Genomic DNA, 27,038 nt, shown 5'->3' on the forward strand with positions numbered 1-27,038 from the left:
CCAGCACTGGCAAATGTGAGAGACTTGCGTCTGTAAGAAAAGGGAGGGATTGGAGTGGTAGAGCAGAAAAGCTTTCCCGCTGCCAGTGGAAGATTGAATGGGAGGTTGGACGCTTGAGTAAGATGGGGCTGAGGGGTTGAATGGCAGCTAAGGAGAGAGGATGGGACAAAGGTACACATGGTTCTTATCTGTTTGTCATGGGAGCCTTGAGCATGTTTATAAACTGAGGAACCAGCAAAGAAGGAGAGGTTGAAGAGACTAGAACACACAGGACAAGGTCTAGGAATGGGGAAGTGGCTCAGATTAGTCTGAAGAAGAGGATTGGACCACATCCTCTGCCTGGAGGAGGGAAAAGAGAGGTGGATGTACAAGGCGGGGGTTGGTTGGAGAGAGTAGGCCTAACTCGCCATCGGCAAGATCAGCGGCTGAGCCTGAAGGAGGGAGGACAGAGAATAGGAGGGCTGGGATTAGTCACTGAAGGGAGGAGGAGAGGAAGCTTACAGACTGAGGGCAGCATGTTTGGTGACCACAAATTTGAAATGGAAGATTTGCATGGTACAAACTTTCCTGTATCTTAAATCTCTTCTGTTGACATTCGCTATATCTCGTGATCTGAACTAATTAATTTCTATTTATTTAACAAACAATATGTGCCAGGCAGGGTTCTAAGTGCTTCCCAAATATTATGTGTGACCTAGTTTCCCCTGCAGTCTTCTCAAGTAAAGAGTGGTTTTTGTCTCATACTCCACATTCCTCAGGGCCAGAGGTGGGGTTGAGTCCTCCCCACCCTGAGCCAGAACATTTCTAAGCTATTCTTCAGCTCCCTGAAAGCTCATGCCTTCTCTCTATACCACCCCGCCTTTTAGTTGTCTGTGCTAACTTAATGGTTGCTTCCCCAGTTGCTGAAGTTTTTGGTTTGGCTTACACTCTTCTTCTGTTAACCCTGTCCTGTACAACTCCCTCCCCCCATACACACTCTGGCCACCAGTCCCAATGGCTCTGATATCCACAAGGAAATATTTCTTATTTCCTTGATTTCAACCCCAGTGAACTTTTCCTCCAATTCACCTCAGTTGTCCACTCCCATCCTCCCACATCCCATCACTTGCCAATGCATCCACTCTAAAATCCGCATTTCAACCATTCCACTCCTCCCCCGTAGCTCTCTTCCCGGCTCATGGACTCTGATGTTTCCCCTGCAAAATACCTTCAAACTCATCAAGACCTCATTCCTATTTGTTGAGCATATCAGGCTTACAATAACTTCCTAACTGGATTCCTGCTTCCACTCTTCTCTTCAATTCATTCTCAATACAGCAGCCAAAGTGAGTTTTAAAAAATCTAAGTCATATTACATTATTTCCCTGCTTAAAAAACAAGAAACAAAAACCCTCCAGTGTTTTCCCATTGCACTTAGAATAAAATTCAAACACTTTCCTAAAACTGCCGAGCTACCCCATAACTGTCCTGATTCTTTTGGGCCTCACTTCATCCCACTTTCTTCCTCACTCAGCAACACTGGCTTCTTTTCTGGTCTCTCAACACACTCGTTTACTCCTTCTTTAAGACCTTTGGATGGAACAATGGAAAGATTTTCCCACTGCCTGGAACAATCCGCACATGTCTTGCCTCTTTCTCATCCTCAGGTGTCAGGTCAAGTATCACTTCCTCATGGAAGCCTTCCCCAGTGACCAGATGTAGAATAGCCCCTGGCCCAACCACCCTCACTTACTCCCTATTTACTTCCTGCAAAACATTTAACACAAGCTCTGATTTGCCTGTTTGATTATTTGCTTGTTTACTGTCCATCACTTCCCACTAGAACATCAGTTCTTTAAGAACAGAGCTCAAAAGACAAATGAGTGTGTAGTGGTTAAGAGAAGGCTTGCTCTGAGTGGGGTGGCTCAGTTGGTTGGGAGTCACCTGCAAAGCGAAAGTTGCAGGTTCGGTCCTGCTTGGGGCACTGCCTGGGTTGCAAGTTCAGTCCCTGGTCAGGGCATGTAGGAGAGGCAACAGATTGATGTTCTCTCCCTCCGTTTCTATCTCCCTTACCTCTCTCTAAAATAAATAAATAAAATCTTTAAAAATATATTGAGTATCTAAAAAAAGAATGAAGGCTCTGCACAATATTACAATTATATTCTAACAAATTGGAAAGCTTAGGAAAAAACTCATAAATTTCTAAAATATATAACCTTCCAAGGTAAATTATGAAGAAATAGAAAACCTGAATAGATTGATTACAAGCAATGGTACTAAGTCAGTAATTTGACCACCCCAAAAAAGTTCAGAACTCGATGGCTTCATGTGATTTCTACTAAAGATTTAAAGAAGAGATAATAACTATTCTTTTCAAATCATTCAAAGAAAGAAAGAAAGAAAGAAAGAAAGAAAAAAGACTTCCAAACTCGTTTTATGAGGCCAGCAATACCTTGATACCAAAATCAGAGATCCCACAAAGGAAGAAAATTATAGGACAATATCCCTGATAAATATGGATGCAAAATTCTCAACAAAATATTAGCTAACCAAATTCAAATGCACATTAAAAGGATCATACATCATGATCAAATAGGATTTATTCTAGAGATGAAAAGATGGTTTGACATCTGCAAATCAATCAATGTGATATATCATTTTTTTCAAATTATAAAAGAAAGTTTATTTAGAACATTACAGAGGCAAAAGAAGTAGGCTGTAGGAGAAATGGGCTCAGGGAACAAGTTACTGAGGCTAAAGAAAGGCCCTTGGTGCTTAGGGGAGAGAAATGTCAATATAAGGTACCTGGGGAGAGAGAACAGGGAAACAGGGGGATGAGAAAGCATCTGACATAATTCGACATCCATTTATAACACAGAACTCTCAACAATGCCGAGGGCAGAGGGATTGTACTGCAACATCATACTCAATGGTGAAAAGCTAGCTGAAAGCTTTTCCTTTAAGATCAAGAATAAGACAAGGATTCCAACTTTCATTGCTTTTGATTTAACATAGTATTGAAAGTCCTAGCCTCAGAAATTAGGCAAGAAAAATAAAATAAAAGGCATATAAATTAGAAAAGAAGTAAAGCTGTCACTATTTACAGATGACATGATATTTTATATAGAAAACCCTTAAAACTCCACCAAAAACAACTATTAGAAGTAATAAATAAATTCAGTTAAGTTATAGAATATAAAATTAATCTACAAAAATTGGTTGTGTTTGTACACACTAATAAGCTATCAGAAAGAAATTAGGAAAACAATCCCATTTATAATTATATCAAAAAGAACAAAATAAGCCCTGGCTAGTGTAGCTCAGTGAATTGAGTGCAGGCCTGCTAACTAGAGGATCGCAGTTTGATTCCCAGTCAGGGCACATGCCTGGGTTGCAGGCCAGTTCCCAGCAGGGAACTCACGAGAGGCAACCATACATTGATATTTCTCTCCTTCTTCCCTTCCTCTCTAAAGATAAATAAATAAAATCTTTTAAAAAAATTTTTAAAAAAGAACAAAATAGCTAAGATTAAATTTAACCAAGGAGGTCAAAGGTCTGTACTCTGAAAACTATAAGACATTGATAAGGAAACTGAAGATAATACAAATAAATATAAAGGTATACTGTGCTCATAAACTAGAATAATTAATGTTGAAATGTCCATTGTACTGAAAGCAATCTACTGGTACAATGTAATTCCCATCAAAATACCTGTGGTATTTTTCACAGAACTAGAAAAAATAACTCTAAAACTTGTTTGGAAGTATACAATAGCCAAAGCAACTGTGAGAAAGAACAAAGCTGGAGGTATCAGACTCCCAGATTCCAAACTTACTACAAAGATACAGTAAGCATGAAAACAGACACACAGATCGAAGGAATAAAATATAGAACACAGAAGAAATAAACTCACGCACATACAATCAATTAACTTATGACAAAGGAGACAATCAATTAATTTATTAATTTATGAAATAAACCCATGCAGATATAATCAATTAATTTATACAATGGGAAAAGACAGTCTCTTCAATAAATGGTGTTGGTAAAACTGGACATGCAAAAGCATTAAACTGAACTATTATCTTCTACCAGACACAAAAAGATATTAAAAATGGGATTAAAGATTTGAATACAAGACTTGAAACCATAAAACTCCCAGAAGGAAACATAGGCAATAAGCTAATTGACATTGGTCAATTTTTTGGACCAGTTTCCCCAGAAGCAATAGTAAACAAATGGGATTACATCAAACTGAAAAGCTTTTGCACAATGAAGGAAACCATAAAAAAAATGAAAAGGCAACCTACAGAAAGAAATATTTGAAAATCATACATCTGAAACAGGGTCAACATCCAAAATATGTAAAGAACTTACACATAATTTAATATTAAAAAAAAAAACAACCCAATCAAAAGTGGGCAGGTTACTTCAATAGACATTTTTCCAAAGCATACAAATGGCCAACAGGCACATGAAAAGAAGGTTAGCATCACCAATTGCTGAGGAAATGCAAATCAAAACCTCAATGAGTTATCACCTCACACATGCCAGAATGACTATTATTAAAAAGTCAAAAAACAACAAGTGTTGTTGAGGATGTGGAGAAAAGGAAACCATCCCACACTACCTGGGAATGTAAATTTTATACTGGTGGGTACGTAAAAGTGTGCAGCTACTATGGAAAACAGTATCCTATTTCCTCAAAAAATTAAAAATAGAGCTACCATATGATCCAGCAATTCTACTGCTGGGAATGTATCAGAAGACAAAAAAACACCATTCAAAGAGATATATGCACTACTATGGTCAGTGCATTATTATTTACTATAGCCAAGTTATGGAACTTAAGTGTCCATTGATAGGTAGATGGATAAAAAAGATGTGTATGTGTAAAAAAGATGCACACACACATACATATACACAGAGACAAGGGAATATTATTCAGCCACAAAAAAGAATTAAGCCCTGGCTGGTGTAGCTCAGTTGATTGAGTGATAGCCTGTGAACCAAAGGGTTGCCAGTTGGATTCCCAGTCAGAGCACATGCCTGGGTTGCAGGCCAGATCCCTGGGTGGTAGGGGGCACACGAGAAGCCCCCCACTGGGGATGTTTCTGTCCCTCTCTTTCTCCTTCCCTTCCCCTCTCTCTAGAAATAAATAAATAAAATCTTTTTAGACAGGAGGACTTCCGGCCAAGATGGAGGCGTAGGTGGAAACATTGTGCCTCTTTGCACAACCAAGTTTAAAGACAATAAAGTTTTAGTAACAAAAACGCAACCAAACAAAGAAAATTGAACTTTACAGAAGTCTGACAACAACGAACCGTTGAGCCAGATGGGTAAGAGGGGCAGAGCCAGCAGCGGAGCCAGCAGCAGAGTGGGGTCGGGCAGGAAAGATCCACCCAAATGACCCAGGTGCGCACTGTGGGTGGATCCCACACGTGGGGTAGAAATGGGCAGACCCAGTGAGGGCACAAGGTGGCAGGCTGACTGCAGTCACACATTCACGTATGCAGATAAACCAGCAAAAGAGCAAGCAGTGAGACAGACTGCGCAGGCCCTAGCGGTAGGAAGCAGCAGAGGGGACCCCCAAAGTCCCTCTTTGACCGTGCCCCCACATACATCGTGGCAACCCAGTGACCTGAGTTGCCCCGCCCTGGTGAACACCTAGGGCTCCACTCCTCATATGTAACTGGTGCAAACAGACCAAAACATGGCTCAAGAAGAACTCAAAATCCCAAAGCCAATAACCCTAAGCAACCAAGAAATAGCCAACTTATCAGATGCACAGTTCAAAACACTGGTGATCAGGATGCTCACAGAACTGGTTGATTTTAGTCACAAACTAGAGGAACACATGAAGGCTAAACTCATTGAAATGCAGGGAAATGCACAGGAAACCAATAGTGATGGAAAGGAAACTGGGACTCAAATCAAGGGAGTGGACCAGAAGGAAGAAAAAAATGACCAAACAGAAAAGAATGAAGAAATAAGAATTCAAAAAAATGAGGAGAGGCTTAGGAACCTCCAGGACATCTTTAAATGTTCCAACATCTGAATTATACGGGTACCAGAAGGGGAAAAGGAAGAGCGACAAGTGGAAAACTTATTTGAACAAATCATAAAGAAGAACTTCCCCAATCTGGCAAAGAAAATGGACTTCCAGGAAATCCAGGAAGCTCAGAGAGTCCCAAAGAAGTTGGACCCAAGAAGGAACACACCAAGGCACATCATAATTACATTAGCCAAGATTAAAATGAAGGAGAGAATCCTAGAGGCAGCAAGAGAGAAGGGGACAGTCACCTACAAAGGAGTTCCTATCAGACTGTCAGCTGATTTCTCAAAAGAGACCTTACAGGCCAAAAGGAGCTGGAAAGAAGTATTCCAAATCATGAAAACCAAAGACCTACAACCAAGATTGGTCTACCCAGAAAAGCTTTCATTTAAAATGGAAGGGCAGATCAAGTGCTTCTCAGATAAGATCAAATTCAAGAAGTTCATCAACACCAAGCCCTTATTATATGAAATGTTAAAGGGACTTACCTAAGAAAAAGAAGATAAAAAAGATGAACAGTGAAAGGACAGCAAACTCACAGTTATTAACAACCACACCTAAAACAAAAGCAAACTAAGAGGACAGCTAGATCAGGAGCAGAACCATAGAAATGGAGATCACATGAAGGGTTAGCAAAAGGGGAAGGAGTGGAAGGAGGAGAAGGGGGGAGAAGGTACAGAGAATAAGTAGCATAGAAGGTAGGTAGAAAATAGATAGAGGGAGGGCAAGAATAGTATGGGAAATATAGAATCTAAAGAACTTGAGACACGTGGACATAAACTAAAGGGGGGAAATGGTGGGGGAGGGGGTGTGCAGGGTGGAGGGGAATAAAGGGGGGAATAGAACAACTGTAATGGCATAATCAATAAAATATATTTAAAAAAATAAAAAAGAATAGTACAGGAAAAAAATAAAATCTTTTTTAAAACTTTAAATAAAAATAAAATAAATGAGCATTAAATCTTGCCATTTGTAAAAACCCAAGGGTATCATGCTAAGTGATATAAGGCAGAGGAAGACAAATACTGTTTAATTTCACTTATATGTGGAATCTACGAAATCAAAACAAATAAACAAACAAAACAGAAACACACCCATAGATACAGGAAACAAACTGGTAGTTACCAGAATATAGAGGGGTTGAGGATGGTAGTAAAATAGGTGAAGAAGATTAAGAAATACAAACTTTCAGTTCTAAAATAAATAAATCATGGGGATATAATGTACAGCATAGGGAATATAGTCAATAATGTAATTGTTTTGTATGGTGACAGACAATAACTAGATTTATCATGGATATCATTTTGTAATGTATATAAATATCAAGTCACTATAATATACATCTGAAACTAACAGGATATTGTATGCCAACTATACTTTAATTAAAAAAGGACTGAAGGGTCTGTAGTCAAACCTGGATTCAGACCTTGACTACTTACTTGCTGTGGAACAGTTATTAATGACTTTAAACCCTAGTCTTCTCTTCTCTAAAATGGGGATAATAAAGTATCTGTTATGAAGATTAAGTAAATCAGGACATGCACATAACTTTGCCAAGCCCTTGCAAATAGTAAGTAATCAATACACAGTGGCTATTATTATAATTTCTTAGGCACTGATTTTCTCCAGTAGTGCTCAGTGATCTGGGAGTAGAGGTGCAGAGACATCTTACTGATCCAGCACTGAACTTCAGCCACATGGGTTTAGAAAAAGACAAAGATGTGAGTGAATGTGGCCAGTAAGATGGACAGGTATAAGATCCAGGATGGGTAGGAAAGAAAGAAAGGCCAGGATGGATCTGGTGGCTGGGAAAAGAAGGAGCAGTCAAGGGGCCTGGCTGTCTATATGCAGTCAAAGCTGGTTCTATAGAAATTGGGTAATGGAAGCCAGGAGTAGGACATTGGCATGTATGACCACAAAAGAAGTGGTATCATTTTGGGTGATGGCAAGACCCACAGATAGAATATGACTGAGACTGGCACAGAGGATGTCCCCGGAGACACGGTCGAGAACCAAGAGGCATAAGTGGGTAACGAAGTCACCCAAACTGATGGAAGAACTTGGAGAGGTCAGGAAGACTGAGTCTGTTTCCAGGTGATGAAGGGGAGAAAGCAGTAGAGCTGGAATCTGAAAGAGCAGGGCTGGAAAGGAAGAAGAGTCCCTGGGGCAGAGCCAGGTTTCAGTGAAGGCAGGAGGCAGAGGGAAGGCGTGGGTGGTGACATTGGTGAGAAGACCCAGGGACCAGGTCACTGAGGGATAAGGGCTGGAGACAGAATATTGTCTAAATACAAATGTGGTCATGCTTAAAACCCTGCAAAGGCTTCATGTGGCTCTCTGGGCAAAATTCCCGAACAGGTCCACAAAGCTCCAGGTGGTCTGGCTTCAACATTCCTCTCTAGCTTCATCTCATGCCACTCTCATCACATTAGCTCAGCTCCTGCCGGGCCAGGCCTCTAGGCCCTCTGACCTGACATGGTCCCTCATGTCACACGGCCTTTTTCCATGTTCTTCCTTCTGCCTGCAATGCTCTTAGCACTCCCTTCACTTAGTTAACTCCTACTCAACCTCCAGACTACACCTCAAGGAAGCCTTCCCTGAGTCTCCAAACTATAAGGTCCCATATAGTAAGCTCTCATAGCTTAGCACTTTATTGTAGCACTTATTAAGGATGCAATATTATATATATATGTAGCATGGCTATATAATCTTTTGATTACTTCCTCTTTCACTACGCTGTATAAACTTTTTAAGAGAAAAAATATATCTGCTTTTGCTTATCACTGCATACCCAGTGCCCAGAACAGGACTGGCACATAGTAGTTGTTTGATATAGATATAGATATAGATATAGATATAGATATAGATATAGATATAGATATAGATATAAATGTTTATTGAATGAATGAATGAATAATGAATAGAAGCCTAGAGGCTAGAAGGGGCTGGAAGGGGCTGGAGCACTGGGCTGCCTCCTCAGTGCTCCAGGACAACAATGAGGATGGACAGGGAAAGACAGGTCCTAAATTATTCTGGTGCCAGAGCTGCCTGAGAGTCTCAGCTCTTACTGATTTCTCTGGTGCTGTTGAAGGCTGCCTTAGGGTTTGGAAAGGGGGCAGAAAAGGCCCTGTTCTGGGCAGGGACCATGGCCCAGTGTTGGAAGCTTCTGGTCCTCTCATGGGTTCTTGCATCAAACCCTCATCTCCTGCAGTTGGAGTTCACCTACTCCCTTGCATGTGTACAGAAATTTCCCTCACCTCACCACTCCCCTCCCGGGTTTACACACACTACTCCCCTCCCGGGGGGCCTGCAAGGTCTTCCTCCCTCCCAGTACACACACCCCCTCACCTCTCACAGAAGGTATGCAGGCAAGGCAGAACCTTGGGGCACCTGTACCGATCCAGGCAAATGCTGCATACCAGGAACTGCTTGTCCATGGGCTGGACCTCCGGGCCAGGGCTGTCCTGCCTCTTTGCCATTGTGTCCACGAATGGCTCCTGCCACTCACACCAGCCTGTGTATGGAGAGATGGTTAGCACCAGGTTAAGTCAGCACTTCCTCCCCTACCTGATCCCCACCACTCAAATGCCCTGCAAAGAACTAGCCCCAGTTCTTCCCTGACAGGGGCAGGATAGGCAGTGATCTGGAAGGAGCAGGGTGAAGTAGGTGGGCTGAGTAACCCTTGGTTAAGGACATAGACTAGGGTTAGATTGGGTTTCAAACCCAGTTCAGCCTCCTACCAACTATGTGACCTTGCATAATTCTTATGACCTCTCTGAGCCTCAGTTACCTAATTTGCACTTGTGGGAATAACAATCCCTACCTCAAATGGTTGTTCTGAAAATTGCAATAGTGCATGTCAAGTACATGGTACATGGATGCTCAGTCTCACTGATACACCCATCCTTTACCTCCTCTGCCTGCCTCAAATCCTCCTCCAGGAGAACTTCCTGATGGAGTATCTCTTGCACATCTGCTCAGGACTGCATTCTTTTTTGCATACAATCAGTATCCAGATCTGTGGATTCTGATCCACAGACCTCCCAAATACCTCATCCCTGTTTCTCCAACTACACAGTTACTGCTTCTAATTCAGGTCACCACGAATTCTCTCCTGAGATGCAGCAGTAGCCTTTTAACTGGCATCCTTGTCTCCTTACTTGTGCTTCTTATCCAGCCCCCTCACAGTTAGAATGAGGCTTCTAGCACACAGATTCCACCTTGTCACTAACTTCCTGTTTAAATTCCTTCAGTAGTTATCCATTGTCCAGAGGACAAAGTCTAAAACTTCTTAAATTTGCCAACAAGGCTTGGCTTTGCCCATATCTTATGTCTCATGATTTTATGATCAGTCACACTGATTCCTTTTCAGTTCCTGGAAAATTCCTTGTTCTCTTTTACTTCTGGGCAGTCACAAATTCTGTTCTCTCTGCCTGAGATCCTCTTCCAAGTCCCCCTTTGCCTGGCTGACTATCACTTATATTTCTAATCACCATGTAAATGTCACTTACTCTAGAAGGCCTTTCCTGATTTCCTGAAGTATGGCTAAGGTGCTTCGCCTTTCTGTCCCATTGCACCCTGTATTTCCTCCAGCCTATCCCTTATATGCTGTACTGTAATTTTCCTGTTACTTCTCTGCTTCCTCCACTGTATATATATCACATATGTATATATATGATATAGATATAGATAAAATCACTGAGCCCAAAGCCTGACATAGGATCAACCTATATTAATTGAATTCAGTAATTTAACAAATATTTATTAAGTGCCTACTTTGTACAGGCATTGTGGATAGAGTGATAAACAAAACAGATATAGTCACTGTCCCTGTGATAGAGAGGCGGTGACAGATATTTTAAAATTAAATAAACAAATAAATATGTAAACACAAATTGGGGGAGAAAACACTACAAAGAAGAGAAGGATGCTATGAGGAAGAACACTTTTTTGATTGGGTGATCTGGAAAGGCCTCTCCAAGCAGATAAACACTTTGAAGCGGAGCTCTGAGGGATGGGAGGAAGATGGTAGGAATGAGACTGGAAACATCACAGAGTGAAGGAGGGAAATCATTCTAGGCTAAAGGAATAGCATGAATGAAAGTTCTGAGACAGAGGGCTCACCGAGACACCAAAAGGACCATGTAGTTAGAGCAAAGTAAATAAAAGGCAAGAGGTGAGTTTGGGAAGGTGGGCTGAAATAAGATCAGGAAAAACCTTGATGTTAAGAATCTAGATTTTGCTCCTATATTGGGAGAGAAATGACATAATGTGCATATAAATGTATATTAAAAAGCTTCTTTGGCAGCTATGAGAATTGAAGAAGAGCCAGAGTGGAAGTAGGGAGACCAGTTAGAAAGCTACCCCAAGTTCTTCAGTAAGATGACATTGGATATTCGCAGAGCTATAGGTAAAAAGGTGGGTTGATTTGATAAATACTCTTGAGGTTGAATCAAAGGAACATCATGATGGATTGGAAGTGAGAGGGGAAAAGGAATGTCTATAATGACCCCAGGTTTCTCCATTGAGCAAATGGTGGGTGATGCACAGAGACAGCAAAAGCTGACGAGGTGATTTGGAGCATTCTGTTTTAGACACGCTAAGTTTAAGGTGCCTGTGTGATATCCAGGTAGAGATGTCATGTAAGGAACAGAATATAGGAGCTCAAGGGAGAGGTCTGAGCTGGTTATTAGTTTGGAAGCACTGGCATATTAACTGCACTTAAAGCAACGGGCAAAAAGAACAGATGAGACCACCTAGGGACAGAGAGTAGAGAGTGAAGGAAAAGCCAGAGCAACGAGAGGAGAACCAGGGGAGTGTGGGACCAAGGGAGTGGAGAGGAGAGAGTGATTCAGAAAAGGATTGGTGAGGTAAGATGAAGACTGAAGAATATCCACCAGATTTGGTTGCGGTGAAGTGACAGAGGCAGAGCCAGGTTAGAGTGACTAAAGAATGAATGGAAAGGAATACATTAACATAGCAGATGTAGACAATTAATGAGAGAAATCTTGCCATGAAGAGAAACAGAGATAGCTGAAGTCCTTCAAAACAGGCAGTGACCAGAAGTAAGTCAACAGGATCTGTGCTCAGCTGCACGCACCATGGGCCTCTCTAAAGATAACGGATGAACAAATGCATGCATGCATGCAGTGGGGTCAGTCCAGGGACTTCTCCAGGTTTGAGGAGAGACCAGAGAAAGGCTGGGCTGTATGTGCCTTCTGTTTGAGTGAGGGTGGGCATGGGAAGGCTAGGAAGGGGATGCCTGAGAACATCCTCTCCTGATGTAGGCAGTGGGACTCTGAGGTTCTCTCTCTGGAGGTGATGGGTTCTGAATCTGGACACTCAATACAAAGACAACTCAAAGACAACACAGCAGGAGGGAGGACAGATTGAGGGTTGGTGGAAGGAACGGGAGGCCAGAGCCAAGCTGAAGCTTTTGCCTGGTGAAGGGGAGGGCAGGGAGGAGAGTAGGAGTGGTCTACTGGGCCAGCCGGGGCAGCAAAGTCAGGCTCCGCCTCTCTCTGAGCCCAAGGGGCTCTCCCAGCCAGTAACAAAGGGGCGGGGATTGGGCTACTTCCAAGGTCGGACAGCTCCTCCCTCCCTTCCCCTTCCTGCTTCAGTTCCCCACCCAGGCACGCAGCCGTTGAGGCCTTACTAAGATTCCCTTCTCCTCCTGACTCCTACTACCACCTCTCCCATCCCACTGCACCCTAGGGATCTGCCCCCAAGGTCCTATAGGCAATGGTTTAAGTGGCCTGTTTATTACAGCAGTTGGAGGACCTTGAATTCAGAGCTGAGATTTTTACCCTCTTTCTTCAGGCTGCTTACTGATCCAGGATCCCTTATCTCATCAATGCTGTATGGCTCAGTTCTAAAGACTCCTCATTTCCTCATTCAGCATTCATTCAACACCTCTTCCAGGCCTGGGAATACAAAGATAAATAGTCACAGCTCAGTCTTCATGGATTCCAGAAATTAATAAACCAATTACTGCAGTACAATATGGTGAGGGCTGTGATAGGGAAGCACAGATCGCTCCAGGAGCACAGAAGTTACCTAACCTAGATTTGGGGACAGGGAAAGGGATATTGGAAGTTGGAGAACAAGGGAATTCTCCTGAAGAAAGTGTTATTCAAGGTGAGAGCTCCAGGATGAGTGAGACTTGCAAAGACATGGTGCCCTCTGCATCAGGAGATTGAACCATACACTGGAACGGGGAGGGCTAAGAAACAAAATGAGTTGGTAGGCAGGAGCTAGATCATGGGATGCTCAGTTGGTCTGATTAAGGAGTTTGGATTTTAGCTTTCCCTGCTAAGGGATTAAGGCTTTATCCAAAGAGCTAGGGAAACCTTTGGTGGAGGGTAGAGGGGTAGAGAAGGTGTAAGTATAGAGTGATAGAGCCACACTAGCAAATTTTTTATTGCTGTCTGGAAAATAGTTTAGAGGAAATACAAATAGAAAGTTATGAGACTGCTAGGACATTCCAGAGGAGAGATAATGGTGGTATTGACCAGGGGAGTAGCAAAGAGGAAGTTGAAAGAAGGGGATTTCATATAGATGATGGCTGGATGGTTTGATGTGAAGAGGAGAGAGAGAGGAAAGAATTAAAGATGATTGCTAGTTTTCTGACTTGGAAACTGTAGAAGTTCAAATGAGAGGGTAATAAGTTCAGTGTTCAATAAGACAAATCTGAGGTGCCTAACGGATACTCGAGTAGAGAGGTCCAGCTGGCAGTTGCAAAGATAAGCTGGAGCCTAGGAAAGAGGTCTGGTCTGGAGATAAATTTTTGGTGTAGGGATGGTGCCTGAAGCCATTGGAGTGGATGACATCACCCAGAGATGAGAAAGGACAGCCTGTGACTGTGCCCCAAGGAACTTCAACATTTAAGGGATAGAGCCAGGAAGCAAAGCCTGCAAGAAATGGAAAAGGTGTGGCTTGGAGGGGCAGGAGAAGCAGAAAAGAGGAACAGTGTGAAGGCCAAGGGAGAATAAAGCTTCATGGACAAGGAAACAATCTTATTGTGAAATACTGCAGGAAGGTCCTATGAGTTAAAGCCCTGGAGAAGCTGTTATTAACTTCGGAGAGTGTGGTTTCCAGGGGCTGGAGGAGAGGAAGCCAGGTCCAAGGGGTTGAGGAGGAAGTTACTGTGGGCAAATAAAGACAGCGAGTGCTGCAGACTCTACTAGATCCTTGACATCTGCAAAGGATGTGTTTCAAGGCTTTTCAGTTTCTCCAAATTCTCAAACAGCATCTAATTTCCCCCATGACTTCCTCCCACAACCTCAGGAGAGTACCAGATTTACACAGCTGTGAGTGAAGGTAGATAACCAAAGCATTGTTAAAAAGTGGATGCAAGAGGTCATCTAGGCTCACTTGTTTCCTAAAATGACTCACTCCTCTTCACTAGCCTCAAGTGTATTTGATTATTTGAGGCCTCAGCAAAATGTCAAATATGACTGCGGGTTACAGTCTTCGGGGTTTCTCTGGGACAGATGAAACCTAGGAGGAGATAAATTCCTCAAAGCCAAGGAATTCTTTTCAGTTAAGATTAGCAAGGAAGGAGAGTAATGAAGTTCACAGTACCATCTCCCCCACCACTGCCAGACTGAATAGGTGAATGAATTATTCAATCAGTTGATCAACCTACCAATCAAACTTCTCTGGATACACTCTGGACCAACCAGGCCCTTCAACTGGGAACTGGAGATGCAAAGCTGAAAGAGACATATTCCTTGTCCTTCGTAAGCTTTCAAACAAGTGTGGAAACAGACATGGAAATACAATGTAAAAATTGTCATGATATTGGCATATTCAAGCTGCTAAGGCAGCAAAGAGGAGGATATCTCTAGTCAGAAGGTGATGGAGGAGAATGAAGAGGCCTCCAGAGGAAGGGATATCTGAGCTGGCTCATGAAGGACAAATAGAAGCTTGACAGGTACATTGGGAGAGCTGAGGCAAGGAATAGAAGCATGAAAAATTAAGAAGCATGGACCAGTTGGGCAAAACAGCAAGACTCAAAAGCGTAGGGGTGTACCCAGTGCTTACATGAGCACTCAATGCTAGTTTCCACTTGCTCCCTGGATGCTCCTTCACTGCCCATTCCTTAAATGTCTACTTCCCCCAGAGCTTTGTTCTAGGGCCTCTTCTCTCACTTTCATACTCTGTCAGGGAAATTTCATCATCTCCCAGGGCTTCTGTTGCCATTCACTTGCTAATGACCCCTAAAGCCTTATCTCCTCCAGTGCAGAAAACTTTCTTGAACCCCACACCTGTATGTCCAACTGTATCGTGGACTCCACTACATGGACGATGCATGGAGACTAGCCTAAAACTGAATTATTTTTCCCCTAACCTACTCTTCCTGCTACATTTCTCATCTCAATAAAAGGCACTGCACCATCCATCTCACCACACCAACCCTGGGAGTCTTCTCAGTCCCTCCTCTTCTTTTACCTTTCAGATACAGGATATGATGATCCTTGATTCTGCCTCTAAAATGTCTAGGTTAAAAAAGATCAAGAGATCTAGGAGGTAGTCCTGTCACTAATTTCACAAAAGCAAGTTAAGACTGGGCTAGTTTCTACTCCATCCCCTTACTTATAATTGTGGGGGGATCTTTTTGTTCCCCAAATCTGAGATTCCCAGAGATTCTCTTTCCAGCCAAAGGTCCTTACAGATTGTAATATGTACCCAGGCCTAAACCCCATCTTGTACTATCTTGAGGATTACATTGCTGGTTTCCACAGTAAGGCTAAGTGTCTTAGAGGATGGCTGCAGTTGCCCCCCACCTCCCTTCCAAAATAAATGTTTGCTAAGTTTTGAGAACCTATGACACTCCTTCTGGGCACCCTCTATTCAAGCTGTATGGTTTTGCTCTGTTTTTCTGAACATGGGCTGTATTATCCCAGCTATGGGCCTTTGCTCAAGCTCTCCTCCCAGCAAGAATGTCATTGTCCCCTGAGTGGCTGAGGCAGCACCTGGCACACAGAGTGTGCTCAGTATACATTGGTGACAGGAGAGCCCTGTTTAAATCACTGCAGTTCCCTGTCACCAGACAGAGGCAAAAGCAAAGGCAATAACAAGATAATTGAGCAAAGCTCCAAGGAAAAAGACCTCCACTTAACATAAGGAAGCTTTCTCACAAGAGAAGGTAGTAAGTGCTCTGTCACTGGAGGCATACAAGCCAAGAGAGGCAGGGCACCTGTCAGGCCTGCAGCTCTGACTCCAATTCTGCAGTAAATCAGAGCCCTGCTTAGGTGATGAATGGACACTGGTGAGCTGGACAGACAGGCAGGGACAGGTCTGTGAAAAAGACCCCTGCACCTGCTCCAGCTTCCCAAATCTTATCTTCCTACTGGTGCCAATCCTTCCTTCGTGCTGATCACACTAGAGACCCCACACTATGAACAAGCCCAGGGCCTGCCTTCAGTTAGAATGACCTCCCTGGGGAACAGCCTGCCCCTCCAACCTGCAACCATCTGTCCCTGCAGGTTTACAGCCCAGGATCTGTAGCCAAGTCCAGAAGGGAGATGGCCAGGCCAGGGTGGGGCCTGGGGTCCTCCAGGCAGGGCCCAGGCTGCAGGGAAGCGGGGGGTGGGTGGAAGGGGAGTCCTTTGCTACAAGAAACAGCCTCCCGATGAGGCTTCCTTGTCCAGGGAGCAATGTTAGAGGAGGAAAGTGTCCTCCATCCTGGCAGGTGGGCCTTTTGGTGATTGAGGAGGAAGGGGCGAAGGAGGGAGCGGGCAAGGGGTAGAAGTGTCTGCACCAGGGAGAAAGGGACCCTTCGGAGAAGCCGGGCCACTAAATTTCAGAGTCCCACTCAGCAACCTCCCCCGTCCCCCACCACCACCCTCGACCGCAACGTTTGACACCCTCCGCCAGCATACACGCTCCCAAACCCCACGCTCATCCAAGGAACCATCACCCTTCCACCCGCGCCTGCTCCCCTCAAACATGGACCTCACGTGAGAAGACACAGCCCGAGGAATCCCCCCACTGCTCCCACGGACATGGACACGCCTCACATGGGCAGAGACAGTCACGGATTTGGAAAAGCATTTGTGCCACCACCCACAGATGCTCGGACAGACACACAGCCGTTTGTTCGGACCCGACCCCAGACCAGGGCAGACAGAGATACAAACGCACCCTTGGGGGCCGCCCGTCACACTCACCGCAGCGGAGCAGGATGGGAGGGCCAAGGCCCGGACTGCGGCCGCTCCAAGGGGCCCACGGTGCTGCCCCCGCTGCCAGCGCGAGTCCGCCCAGCCCTGCCCGCGGCGCCGCCCCAAGTCCCGCGCCTCCCTAGTCCTCGCGCCGTTGCTGCCGCTGGACCCCGCCGCCCAGGCCGGAAGGAGGGGCCGGGGCCGGGCTGCGGACCAGTGGGGGTGGGAGGGGGGGAAAGAGGCGGCTCAAGGGGTGAAGCTCCACCCACGCCACGCCCCCAGCCCAGGCCCCGCCCTCTCCACCCCGCCCGCACTGCTCCCCCTACCCCCACTAAGCCTCTGACAAGAACTGCCTCTGCAGGCCGGCTGGGGAGCTAGAGGCCAGATCCCGGATCCCGGATCCCGGATGCAGGATACCGGATCCTCGGTCCCAAATTCCCGCCAGCTCCCTCTGTCTCCCGATGGCTCCAAGGCAGGGAGGCACAGTAAGTCTCAGAGACCCGGATGAGGCTCTGTCAAGAAACGGCAAGCTGGACAGCAGAGATTTCGGACTCTGGGAGTCAGTCCAGGCTGCCTCCTGGAGGTGCCCTTCCCGGCTCTCTGGGGGGCAACTATGGAATATGCTAGTGTGGATTCTGTGGATCACGGGAAACAGAAATCATCTGTACCTTGCAGGGAACTCTGGATGGCTAAGGGCCCCAAGGTGGAAGTGCAGTACCCAGAGCTCTGTAAGGGGCTGATGGAGTGAAAAAAAAAAAAAAAAAAAAAAAGACGGTGGGGGACTTCACTGGGCTGTAGTTGCCTGGCTCCCCCTCAGGAGCACCCTGCAAGGACAGTATGGTTCAGACCATCCAGCGACTACCTTCCACACTCCAAAGACCAGAGCAATTCTCAGAATCATCACACTGTGGAAAAAAGCAGCCCCATGGAAAATAATAAAAATTACAATAACAGTTAACAGGGACTGAGTGTTTATACTGTGCCAAACACATAACAAATCACCTTACTTCAATTATTTCCTTTAATTCTCATAATGTTAATAGGTAGCTTCTTTTATTAGCAGTGTTTTACAATGGAAGAAACTGCGGGCCCAGCTCCCCACAGACGTTAACCCTGATCACTAAGTTAGAAAGTGCTGTGAGCAGGGTTTGAACTCTGCGTTTAGATCCTGCCTCCAGGCGGTTGGAGATACAGTAGCTTTCATGCTGAAAAATCCCCAGTGGCTCATAAGGGGCAGAGGGAGCTCGTATGGGGGCAACCCCTCCCCCAAATAATCAAGCTCCAGTCACATGACTGCAGACTGACCAAAGCCCAGGAAGCCTGCCTGGCAGATGCAGTATCTATGACAAAGGGCAAAATTGGGCTGCTGCTGGATCTCAGTGCTACAAAAATCTGCTGACTGGGTTGTCCCTTTCCTCTAGCCCTCCACACAGGTAGGGGAGAATGTTGAAACATTCTGGAGCTCTCCTCAGCTAAGGAGCAGAGGTAATGGCACCTGGGCTCTGAAGTGTTGCTGGGGAGCTTTCTCACCTCAGATGAGATTCAGATTTGGGCTCAACACCTGAGTGCAGCAAGGGCCCTGGAAACTCTTATCCACCCGAGTCCAGGCACCCAGGACAGGTGCTCCAGTGCTTGTGATGCTCCTCAGACAGGATTCATGCTTGCTTTGGAAGTTGGGCTAGAGCTACTAGACTACCCAATATAAGGGAACTGGGGTCTGTATTACAGTTTTAAGCCTCACAAGGACTACTTTCCTCAACCCTAGATTTCTCCTATGCATCAAACTTCTGCTGAAAAGGCATCACAGTTGCCCTTCTCCAAAGGGCAAAAGACCTTAATTGGCCTGCAAAGGCCTACCATGACCTCTGACTATAGACCTTACCTCTGTAGTCTTCTCCTAGCCACTCCCCCTTCATCTTTCACTCGTCAAACCCAATTCCTCTGTATCCCTATTCAGGGCCTTCACATATTAGCCTCAGTCTAGGATGCTCTTTCCTTTACTCTTTCTGGCTCTCTGCTCACCCTTTAATCTCAGTTTTCACACAGACATGCCCGCCTCCACCCCAGCCTAGGCTAGTTGCCCCTCCTCTGTGCTCCCAAAGCTCCCTGTACTTCTCTATCCTAGTACTTATCACTGTATTGTAGTAGTTGCCTGGTTACTTGTCTCCATTCCCTCACTAGATCATAAGCGTTGTGGGAAGGGACCATGTTTTATTCACTGATGTTTCCCCAGGGCCTAGTGCAGTGCCAGACAAGTAAAAGCACTCTGTAAATATCTGCTGTATGAATAAATGCATGATGAAAGTCAGGGGACCTGACCCCCTCAGGCCCTGTGCTCTTAAGATCCGTAGCTATCTTGGTGCTGGCCTAAAGGACAAACAAAGCTTTGGCTTGAACGGGGCATCAGGGAGAAATGGTTTCTCAGACTGCTCTGGAAATCTGTACCTTTGTTTTCTGACCCCCAGGTCTTCATATTTGACAGGATTTGGGTGTATTACTAGACTGAGCATTTCTCCACCCAACCCACCCTCCTAGAGTCCCCCACAAATTGACCTCACTGGGCCTGCTTTTATGAAAGGTTTATTCCTAGTGCTAGGTCCCAATCTTCCAGGGTTCTAAGCACAATTAAATTGAGTGGGTAGGTGAGGGGAGGCCCATTTAGATGCAGGGCCAGAAATGAGTCTCCCCATTTTTCCCACCCCCTTGGTCCCAGTCCCTTTCTCTGCAATGGGCACACATAGAGGAGGGACGAAGGGTATTGGAGGCAACATCATTGGCCCAGAGGAGCCCGAGAAGAGCTGCCATTGGCTGACAGGGCCTTTTGAGGCTCTGCCATTGGTCAGGGGGCACACCCCAGGAGCTGGGGATAGGCCTGAGGAGTGATGCCACTGGCCAGGGAGTAGTTTTGTCATAGCCTTTGGCTGTGGAGTGGAAGGAAAAGATCTGGGAATGAAGCCCAATGTCCGGGAAGATAAGGGACAGAGCAGCAGCTGCTGGGCCTTCAGGCCCCCTCCCTACCCACAGCAATGTGGGCAAAATTGCTGTCAGGCCCCAGCCAGGGAAAAGGAGCCCAAGCCAGAGGGCAAGTGGCAAAGGATGAACCATGTCCGATGTCCCCCACCCTGGGACTGCCCCTCCCAGTGTCCTTCTTGATAGCCAGGTTGGGCTGGGAGCTGCTCACTGCTCCTCTAGCCAGGAGGGCTTCTCGGCTCCTGGAGGCCTCAGCTTGATGTTGAACTGCTGCAGGGTCTGCTCCAGTTGTTTCTGGTTCCCAGCAAAGTAGGCGGACACAGCATTGTGGAAGAGCAGCAGCTGCTTGTGCATCACCTTGATCTGGGGGTCCAGAGGGTCAGCTGAGGCTAGACTCAGATGCCCTTCTTGAGGGGCTGAGCCTGAGCCCAGACCAGGGGTGCATGGAGTCTCTCTGACGGTGCTTTTGGGGTGAGGGCTGAACTCCACCAAGGGAGTCAAAGAAAGGGTCAATCTGATGAGAAAATCCTGACTTGATTTGCTGGGCCTGGGGTTCTGATTTCTGAAAAATCACTGCAGCTCAGGGCATGATTTTTCTGTCATGATCCTGGGACCAGCAGCCAACTGTTCAATAGAAAAGGGCCAGGGATTGGAAGGAGGGAGATCTGGAAAGGTCCAAGGGTTGAGGGGGCTAAGGGAAGATCCCACTCCTTAGTTAGGCTGCATTTTCCCATCCATTGATGGGGTGGGTCAGTGTTACAGATGGGGAAGTGGGCAGGGGTCCAAGGGGTGGGGTTTGCACCTTGTTCTCTTCCAGGAACTTGAGCTTGATGGCCACATCTCCCCGCAGCTTCTCATATTTGTCTCGATGGGCTTGGAAAGTGGCCTGGGCACTCTCTAGTCGACCACGTGTCCCTGCATCCCGGGGGCCTAGGCTCAGCTCCTCTAAGTCTGTTCGGTAGGCATCGTATTCCAGCCTGGGGAGGGGTGATATAGGCTCATCTCCACCCCTTTGTCCTGCACACTCTCCTTTCCTTGTTTAATTCTTATGTCTCTAATCTAAAACTTCCACCCAAGCCAGCCAACTCCCAAAACCCTAGGCCCTGCCAGTGCCCACACCTGGCAGCCTCATACTGTTTGACAGTCATGAGTGTGTCTTCCATGGTCTTGGTGACCAAGGTGTTGATGCTAGAGACAAAGAAGTTCACAGCCCCTAGGAGTGTCTCTCCATTCTTGCACAGCAGCTTCTGTGTCTCTGCATTGTAGCCAAATTCCTCCTGAGGGCAGAAGGGAGGAACAGGCCGTAAGAAAGAGTCCCTACCTGACTGAAGCTGTAGGGCCCTTCATTCCCCCCTTCCCCAGGGAGAAAGCAGCCATCAAAACTGCAACAACCAAGGACTTCCTCCAGTAAGGCTCTTAGCCAGAAAGTTAGTGGGGCCACCCAGGGGACTCCTGGGGTGGGGGTGGGGTTCTCAGGTAAGTTCACAGGACTAGAACAGAGAAAGCTAGTGCAGCAGGCAAGGGAGGGGCTCCGATTAGGCTGAGCATCAAAGGCATTCTCACCAATGCAGAGAAGGGTTACTTGTGAGGCACCTGTGTGCCACCTCCCCCAACCCCTCCAACTTCTGGACCTCTGTACAAACCCTTAGGCTGCCTCCACAGGTGAGTGCTGCTGGGGGCAGGGCTGGGCCCACCCTGGAGGGGTTCTCCCTCTGGGCTGCAGGAGGGAGGGAGGGAGGCTGAGGGGTGACTGCCTGGGACAGCCTGGGCCCAGTCCCCCCACCCTGTTTGGTCTGGCTAAGCACCTGAAGCTCTGGGGACTTCTGGCTGAGGTCAGCAAAGGCGTCACCTAGTGCATGCTGGGTCTGCAGCAGGCTGTAGAGGTGGGCTGTCAGTGCCCGGCCCAGCTGCAAGACACTCTCATACTTGCGCTTCGTCTCACGCAGCAACTCAATCTGCAGTTCTAGCTCCAGGTCCACAGTCCGGGAGCCTCGGCCAAATCGCTCTGATAACAGCTGCTTTGTGCACTGATTAGAAAGTGGGGGAATAAGTCAGAAACCCTTGCGCCTGCCCCCACAACAGGTATGTACCCAGCATACCCAGGCTCCTAGTCTCAGCCACAGATGGAATATTAGAATCTGGGAAAAGGAGAAAAGGTACCCAGGGGGAGTTTGGGGAAAGGGAGAGGTGCTTGAATCCCACCTTATATGTGTTGATGCCCCATTTCTTGACGATGTCAAACTTCTCTCCAGCGATGCCCCGGGCCACCTCATCTCCGGGGCCAGCAGGAGTGGCACTGTGAGATGGATGGCGGCCAGACCCTAAAGGACCAAGTTCTCTGACACCAGTCTCTCTCAGAAGTATGTGGTTCCACCCATACTTCCCTCCCAGCACCTGAAAATGACTTCCCTGAAGGAGCAGAAGCTAGAGAAGATTAGATTCTCCTACTCACTAGGAGAAACTCGTATGTTGTTGCCCCAAGACCCAAATCCCAATATATTATGGCCTCCTTCTGAGGTGGTGGTGTGGATTCTAAGGGGAGGGAAGAAGGAGCAGCTGGTGTGTAGGGGTAGAGGAAACTGAAGGAAATATGCTGAGTGTGGGGTGGGAGGCCAAGGATGGTGGGTTCTGGTAACAGGAAACTTGCTTAACATTCCTTTGTGGAATCCCAGTCAGTGTGAGACTCAGATCTGTGTATTCCTCTAAACTTCAGAGTCTAAAGTAAAACTCTGAGAAGTCTCATAAAGTTCCAAATCAGCATCAAGCTCCAGAGCAGGGGAAACTTCTGTGGAACAGTTCTTAAGTTGATTCAGGGGGTAGTGGCACAGAAAGGGTGCATCTCAGGGGAAATGGCAAATGGGAGCAGTTGGACAAGCCTGGGAACTGGCTTTGGGGTGAGAAGAGTCTATAAGGTTCATACTAGTAGAAGTTTCCAAGACCTCTGGAGATAATTCAAGCTTTCTTAGATATATCCTATGCTCCCCAGAACCATTCCTCTCCCCCTCTCCACTCAAGCTTCCTGTTCTGATCATTCATACCTGTGGGGATGAGTCCATCACCAGAGCCCCCATAGCCACCAGACACAATGCTGGTTTCATTGAGGTTGGGTCCTGACACCATCACCTGCTGGAGGTCCTATAGGCCAGAGAAGAGGGGGGCTTCAGGAACATAGGGGCAGCTGAAGCATTTTGGGAGTGAGAACAAGCTTGGATTGAAGCATCATAGAGAGAGCACACAAGGGAAGTCTGCACAGAATCAGAATGAAGATTTGTAAAAACATTGAAGGGATTTAGGTAAGTTAGGGAAGGCTATTGGAATACAGTGAGAGCCCAGGATTTATAAGTTGGGATTCTTAAATTGAAACAAGAAGGAGAAGAATCAAACAGAAGCACCTGCTCCAGCCCATCATCCTCAGGAAGCTGCCCAGCCTCGCCATTCCCATGGATGGGGATCTCCATTGTGGCCGCCTTCCCTAGAATCCCGTCCGTCATGGCCAGGGAAGGGGCTGGAGTCGATGCCTCCACCCCAGTGCCCTGCAAAGCCCAACACAGACAGTTCTGGAAAATGGCCAAGGCCCTAGAAGGGAAAGTTCTTCCCCACTATTTCTGAAGTCCTAGAGGTAGTCCCAGGGCTTGAGTGTTCTGGAGTTTGGCTACCACATCTTTCCTCAGGTAGTATATGCATCTCTTCCTCCCAAGAAGCATAGTTTCACACACCCAGGCCTCAGGAGTCTTCTCATGACCCTCCAACCCCACTAGGACTCCAGTGATCATTCATGCATTCAATCATTCAATAGGCGCTTACTGAGTACCTACTATGTGCCATGCACTATTTGAAGCCATGGAAATACAGCAGTGAACAAGAGAGATAAAGTCTGTATTCTCTTGGAGCTTATCCCCACACAGGTATTTCTCCCTATCGGGAGATGAACCCCTTTCCAGGGCTCATGTATATTATCACCGCTTGGCCTTTCACACCCCTGTAGTGTTTCTTTCCCTTTCCTTCAAGTGATCTTCCCCTCCTCCATCCCATGCACCTTCTTTTCCTCCAGTCCTCCCCACCAGGCCTTAGTTGAATCAATTTGTGTATGTTCCCAGACTCTGGGAAAAGTCTCTTTTTCCCAGGACATAGGTGATCTCTTCCAAAATCAGTTCTCTCTCTCCCCAGGTGTGTTTCCAGCTCCCCCAACCCCATACACCTGGGCATCAGGTGTGTCCTCATCATCCCCTGGGCTCAGAGATATCTTGCTTTCAGGACAGGTTCATGCATGCAATTTCCCCTCGACCAAGTATGCCTCTCTCACCTCCAGCTGGGCTGCTCTTCCCCTCAGGGCACCAGGCCCGGGCAGCCGGGGGACCTCCAGCTCCAGTTCCCGTCGAGATCTTAGCAGCAGGTCAGGGAATCAGCGGAAGTGATGTCCTCTCCCGGGCAGAAGAAGCCGGCCACGTCGCAGAATATAAGGGCGGAAGTGACGTTAGAGCTGGGGGCAGGGCGGTCCTTGAGCTAACTAACCCTCCCAGTCCGGGAGAGTGAGGAGAGATGACTTCCGGGGCGTTACCAAAAAAAAAAAAAAAAAAAAAAACCTGTAGAGGAAGTGAGGTCGGCACGTGCTTGTAGTCGGATGGAGCAGCAGCAGCAGGAGCAGCAGCAGCTAAGGAACGTGAGTACCTGCTAAAAGTGGTTTCGGGAGCTTACATTCGGCTCACATCCCCGACCACAGGGAAGGGACCCCGGAGATCTAGAGATCCGAGGGTTGGGGACATTGGGCCACGGTGCGCGGTCCTGGGAAACGTCTAAGTGTCGCGGCCTGGAATTGAGGTATGGGATGCTCCCCTGTTCTTGGTCCCCTTCTCTCCCAGTTGCGGGACTTCCTGTTGGTCTACAATCGGATGACAGAACTCTGCTTCCAGCGCTGCGTGCCCAGCCTGCACCACCGAGCTCTGGATGCTGAGGAGGTGAGGAACTGAGCAGGGAGTTAAAACTCCTCCTCCTCAGAGTTAACCGTGGACTGCTGCCCTCCACCTCCTCCCACTTCCCTTTCCTTTGGCTGAGGCCTTTCCATGACCCTCGCTTCTGGTTTGGGGATGGGAAGGAAGGAGACGGACCTGACAGGACACCTTTGGTCTCCCTTCCACCCTATCTTCCTTCCAGGAGGCCTGTCTGCACAGCTGTGCTGGGAAGCTGATCCATTCCAACCACCGCCTCATGGCCGCTTATGTGCAGCTCATGCCTGCCCTGGTGCAGCGCCGCATCGCAGACTACGAGGCTGCCTCAGCTGCGCCAGGTGTTGCTGAACACCCTGGAAACTCACCATCAGGCAGCTAGCTGTCCCCAGCCCCAGGAAGGGAGGCACTGGATGGACCCTCACGTTGAAGGAGCTTGTGGACCTGGGGCTGGGTGCAGCCTGTATATACAGAGTGAGGGGTTGCCTGAGAGCTGGGTATTGTTGCTCCTTTTCCTGGAGTAATAAACCAGCTTTTATTCTGTTTGGTTTATGTTCTGGGCAGGGAAGCTTTGCCCACTTTATTATGTCAGTGCATATCTGCCACCTTCAACCCTGGCAACAGGGAAATTGCCGCCTGTGTGTAGAAGGAAAACCTCAGCATGCATTCCTAGGCACCTGGTTAAAGCAAGGTCTCTGTGTACAGTTTTAAGGTTGGTAAGAGCAACAGGAGGTGGTTCCTGGTCAGATGACAAGGATGTGGGAGCTCTGTCTAGTGCCATCAACTTAAATCTGTCTAGCTTTAATGGCTTGCTTGCGAGTAAGGTATGCATTCATTCATTCATAACTTAGTGTGTGTGTGTGCTGTGTCTTAAAGAAGGAATCTGCCATATTTAGGGAAAGAAGATAGCTAAGGATAACAGATCCAGAAATCACAGGGTTTTTAGGGACTACTTACTTATAAAGCCAGTAGCTCCAGAGCAGATGAAATTTGTAAGAATTCTAGGGTGTCTTGAAACTAACCATTTCTCCAAGTTGTTACATTTTTACTATTTTTTTATCTTCCTGAATGGTCGGTGAAACCTTTAAGCAAAGAAGGTCTTTGTGCTTGTCTTCAGGGGCAGTTAGAAAGAGGGAAACTTAGGGGATCATATTCTGCAATATGGTAGGACTTGAGAGAAAGAAACCCAAAGGAGACATAGGTAGTGGTGGTTATGGAAAAGAAGGGATAAAGCACAATCTTTGGGACCTCTTTAATATCTCACTGCTTATTTATAATCTCCTAATTCCAGCTTCTCTACCCTCTACCCCATGTTGTTCCCACTGTGCCTCTTTTGTGAAATTTTTTAAGGTTTTATTTATTTTTAAGAGAGAGGGGAAGGGAAGGAGAAAGAGGGAGAGAAACATCAGTGTGTGGTTGCCTCTCAAGGGCCCTCTACTGGGGACCTGGCCTGCAACCCAGGCATATGCCCTGACTGGGAATCAAACCGTCAACCCTTTGGTTCACAGGCCTTCATTCAATCCACTGAGCTATGCCAGCTGGGGCTGTGATTTCTAATTCTAGCCTATCCATTGTTTTTATTGCCCACCCCCTTTGTGGAACTTACTTGTGCCTCTAGCAGTGTGAATGACCTACCACTCCATTCCATTTCCTTACTGCCACTGTGTCTTTTTTTATATCATTCCAGCTGTTTAATCTTTTGTTACTCCATTCAAGCTGCTAGAGAAAAACAGAGTTGTATAATGAATACCTCTAATGTTTAAGGTTTGCAACTTCAATCAAGCTCTCATTACCAGTGAACAGCCCTTTGTGGGTTCCTAGTCTGTTCACTGTCCTTAATTACCATAATGGTTATTTACATCTTCACTGCTGTCCTAATCCCCTCCTCACTCCATCAAGTGACCATGTTTCATTTTTACAGAGGAAATG

The 27,038-nt window shown here is 46.7% G+C and overlaps 3 protein-coding genes across 7 annotated transcripts in view; 1 reads left to right on the top strand and 2 right to left on the bottom strand.

Annotated features, from left to right (window-relative positions):
* Positions 1-17,398, bottom strand: part of TRIM3 (tripartite motif containing 3) — a 29,146-nt gene extending 11,748 nt beyond the window's left edge. The window contains exons 1-4 of one of the 4 annotated variants that reach the window (XM_053662828.1): positions 17,206-17,398; positions 14,679-14,745; positions 12,838-12,954; positions 9,380-9,545 (exon numbers count right to left, since the gene is read on the bottom strand). In XM_053662828.1, coding sequence (XP_053518803.1) covers positions 9,380-9,510 — 131 coding nt within the window. In that variant the 5' untranslated portion in view covers positions 9,511-9,545; positions 12,838-12,954; positions 14,679-14,745; positions 17,206-17,398. Of the gene's footprint in view, positions 1-9,379; positions 9,546-9,942; positions 10,018-12,837; positions 12,955-14,678; positions 14,746-17,205 lie in introns of those variants that run through there. The other 3 variants (XM_037134492.2, XM_037134504.2, XM_037134511.2) reach the window with 3 other exon arrangements.
* Positions 17,399-18,203: 805 nt separating this feature from the next.
* ARFIP2 (ADP ribosylation factor interacting protein 2) lies at positions 18,204-24,613 on the bottom strand. 2 transcript variants are annotated; one of them, XM_037134477.2, is made up of 8 exons: positions 24,470-24,612; positions 23,559-23,699; positions 23,205-23,301; positions 22,369-22,487; positions 21,972-22,193; positions 21,286-21,443; positions 20,969-21,143; positions 18,204-20,529 (listed from the first exon to the last, which is right to left on the bottom strand). In XM_037134477.2, the coding sequence occupies exons 2-8, from the start codon at positions 23,655-23,657 to the stop codon at positions 20,374-20,376; spliced, it is 1,026 nt and encodes a 341-aa protein (XP_036990372.1). In that variant the 5' UTR covers positions 23,658-23,699; positions 24,470-24,612; the 3' UTR covers positions 18,204-20,373. The 2 variants fall into 2 exon arrangements, with proteins under 2 accessions (XP_036990372.1, XP_036990378.1); XM_037134483.2 differs by lacking the exon at positions 23,559-23,699 and having other exon boundaries at positions 24,470-24,613.
* A 134-nt stretch (positions 24,614-24,747) lies between these two features.
* On the top strand, positions 24,748-25,652 carry TIMM10B (translocase of inner mitochondrial membrane 10B). The gene is made up of 3 exons (XM_037134474.2): positions 24,748-24,826; positions 25,026-25,121; positions 25,318-25,652. The coding sequence occupies exons 1-3, from the start codon at positions 24,788-24,790 to the stop codon at positions 25,489-25,491; spliced, it is 309 nt and encodes a 102-aa protein (XP_036990369.2). The 5' UTR covers positions 24,748-24,787; the 3' UTR covers positions 25,492-25,652.
* Positions 25,653-27,038: the final 1,386 nt, after the last annotated feature.

Source organism: Artibeus jamaicensis, unplaced genomic scaffold (genome assembly GCF_021234435.1).
Source record: "Artibeus jamaicensis isolate MK-2021 breed Jamaican fruit bat unplaced genomic scaffold, CSHL_Jam_final contig_2962, whole genome shotgun sequence".
Classification (NCBI taxonomy): domain Eukaryota; kingdom Metazoa; phylum Chordata; class Mammalia; order Chiroptera; family Phyllostomidae; genus Artibeus; species Artibeus jamaicensis.

Bases quoted from the DNA above. Each gene is read 5' to 3' on its own strand.
- ARFIP2 (XM_037134477.2), bottom strand. From the start codon at position 23,657: ATGACGGACGGGATTCTAGGGAAGGCGGCCACAATGGAGATCCCCATC. The intron at 22,194-22,368 runs GTGGGATTCAAG...CTTTCTAATCAG, and splicing joins GGGGCATCAACACATATAAG to TGCACAAAGCAGCTGTTATC. The intron at 21,444-21,971 runs GTGCTTAGCCAG...TTCTGCCCTCAG, and splicing joins AGAAGTCCCCAGAGCTTCAG to GAGGAATTTGGCTACAATGC.
- TIMM10B (XM_037134474.2), top strand. From the start codon at position 24,788: ATGGAGCAGCAGCAGCAGGAGCAGCAGCAGCTAAGGAAC. The intron at 24,827-25,025 runs GTGAGTACCTGC...CTTCTCTCCCAG, and splicing joins AGCAGCAGCAGCTAAGGAAC to TTGCGGGACTTCCTGTTGGT. The intron at 25,122-25,317 runs GTGAGGAACTGA...TCTTCCTTCCAG, and splicing joins GAGCTCTGGATGCTGAGGAG to GAGGCCTGTCTGCACAGCTG.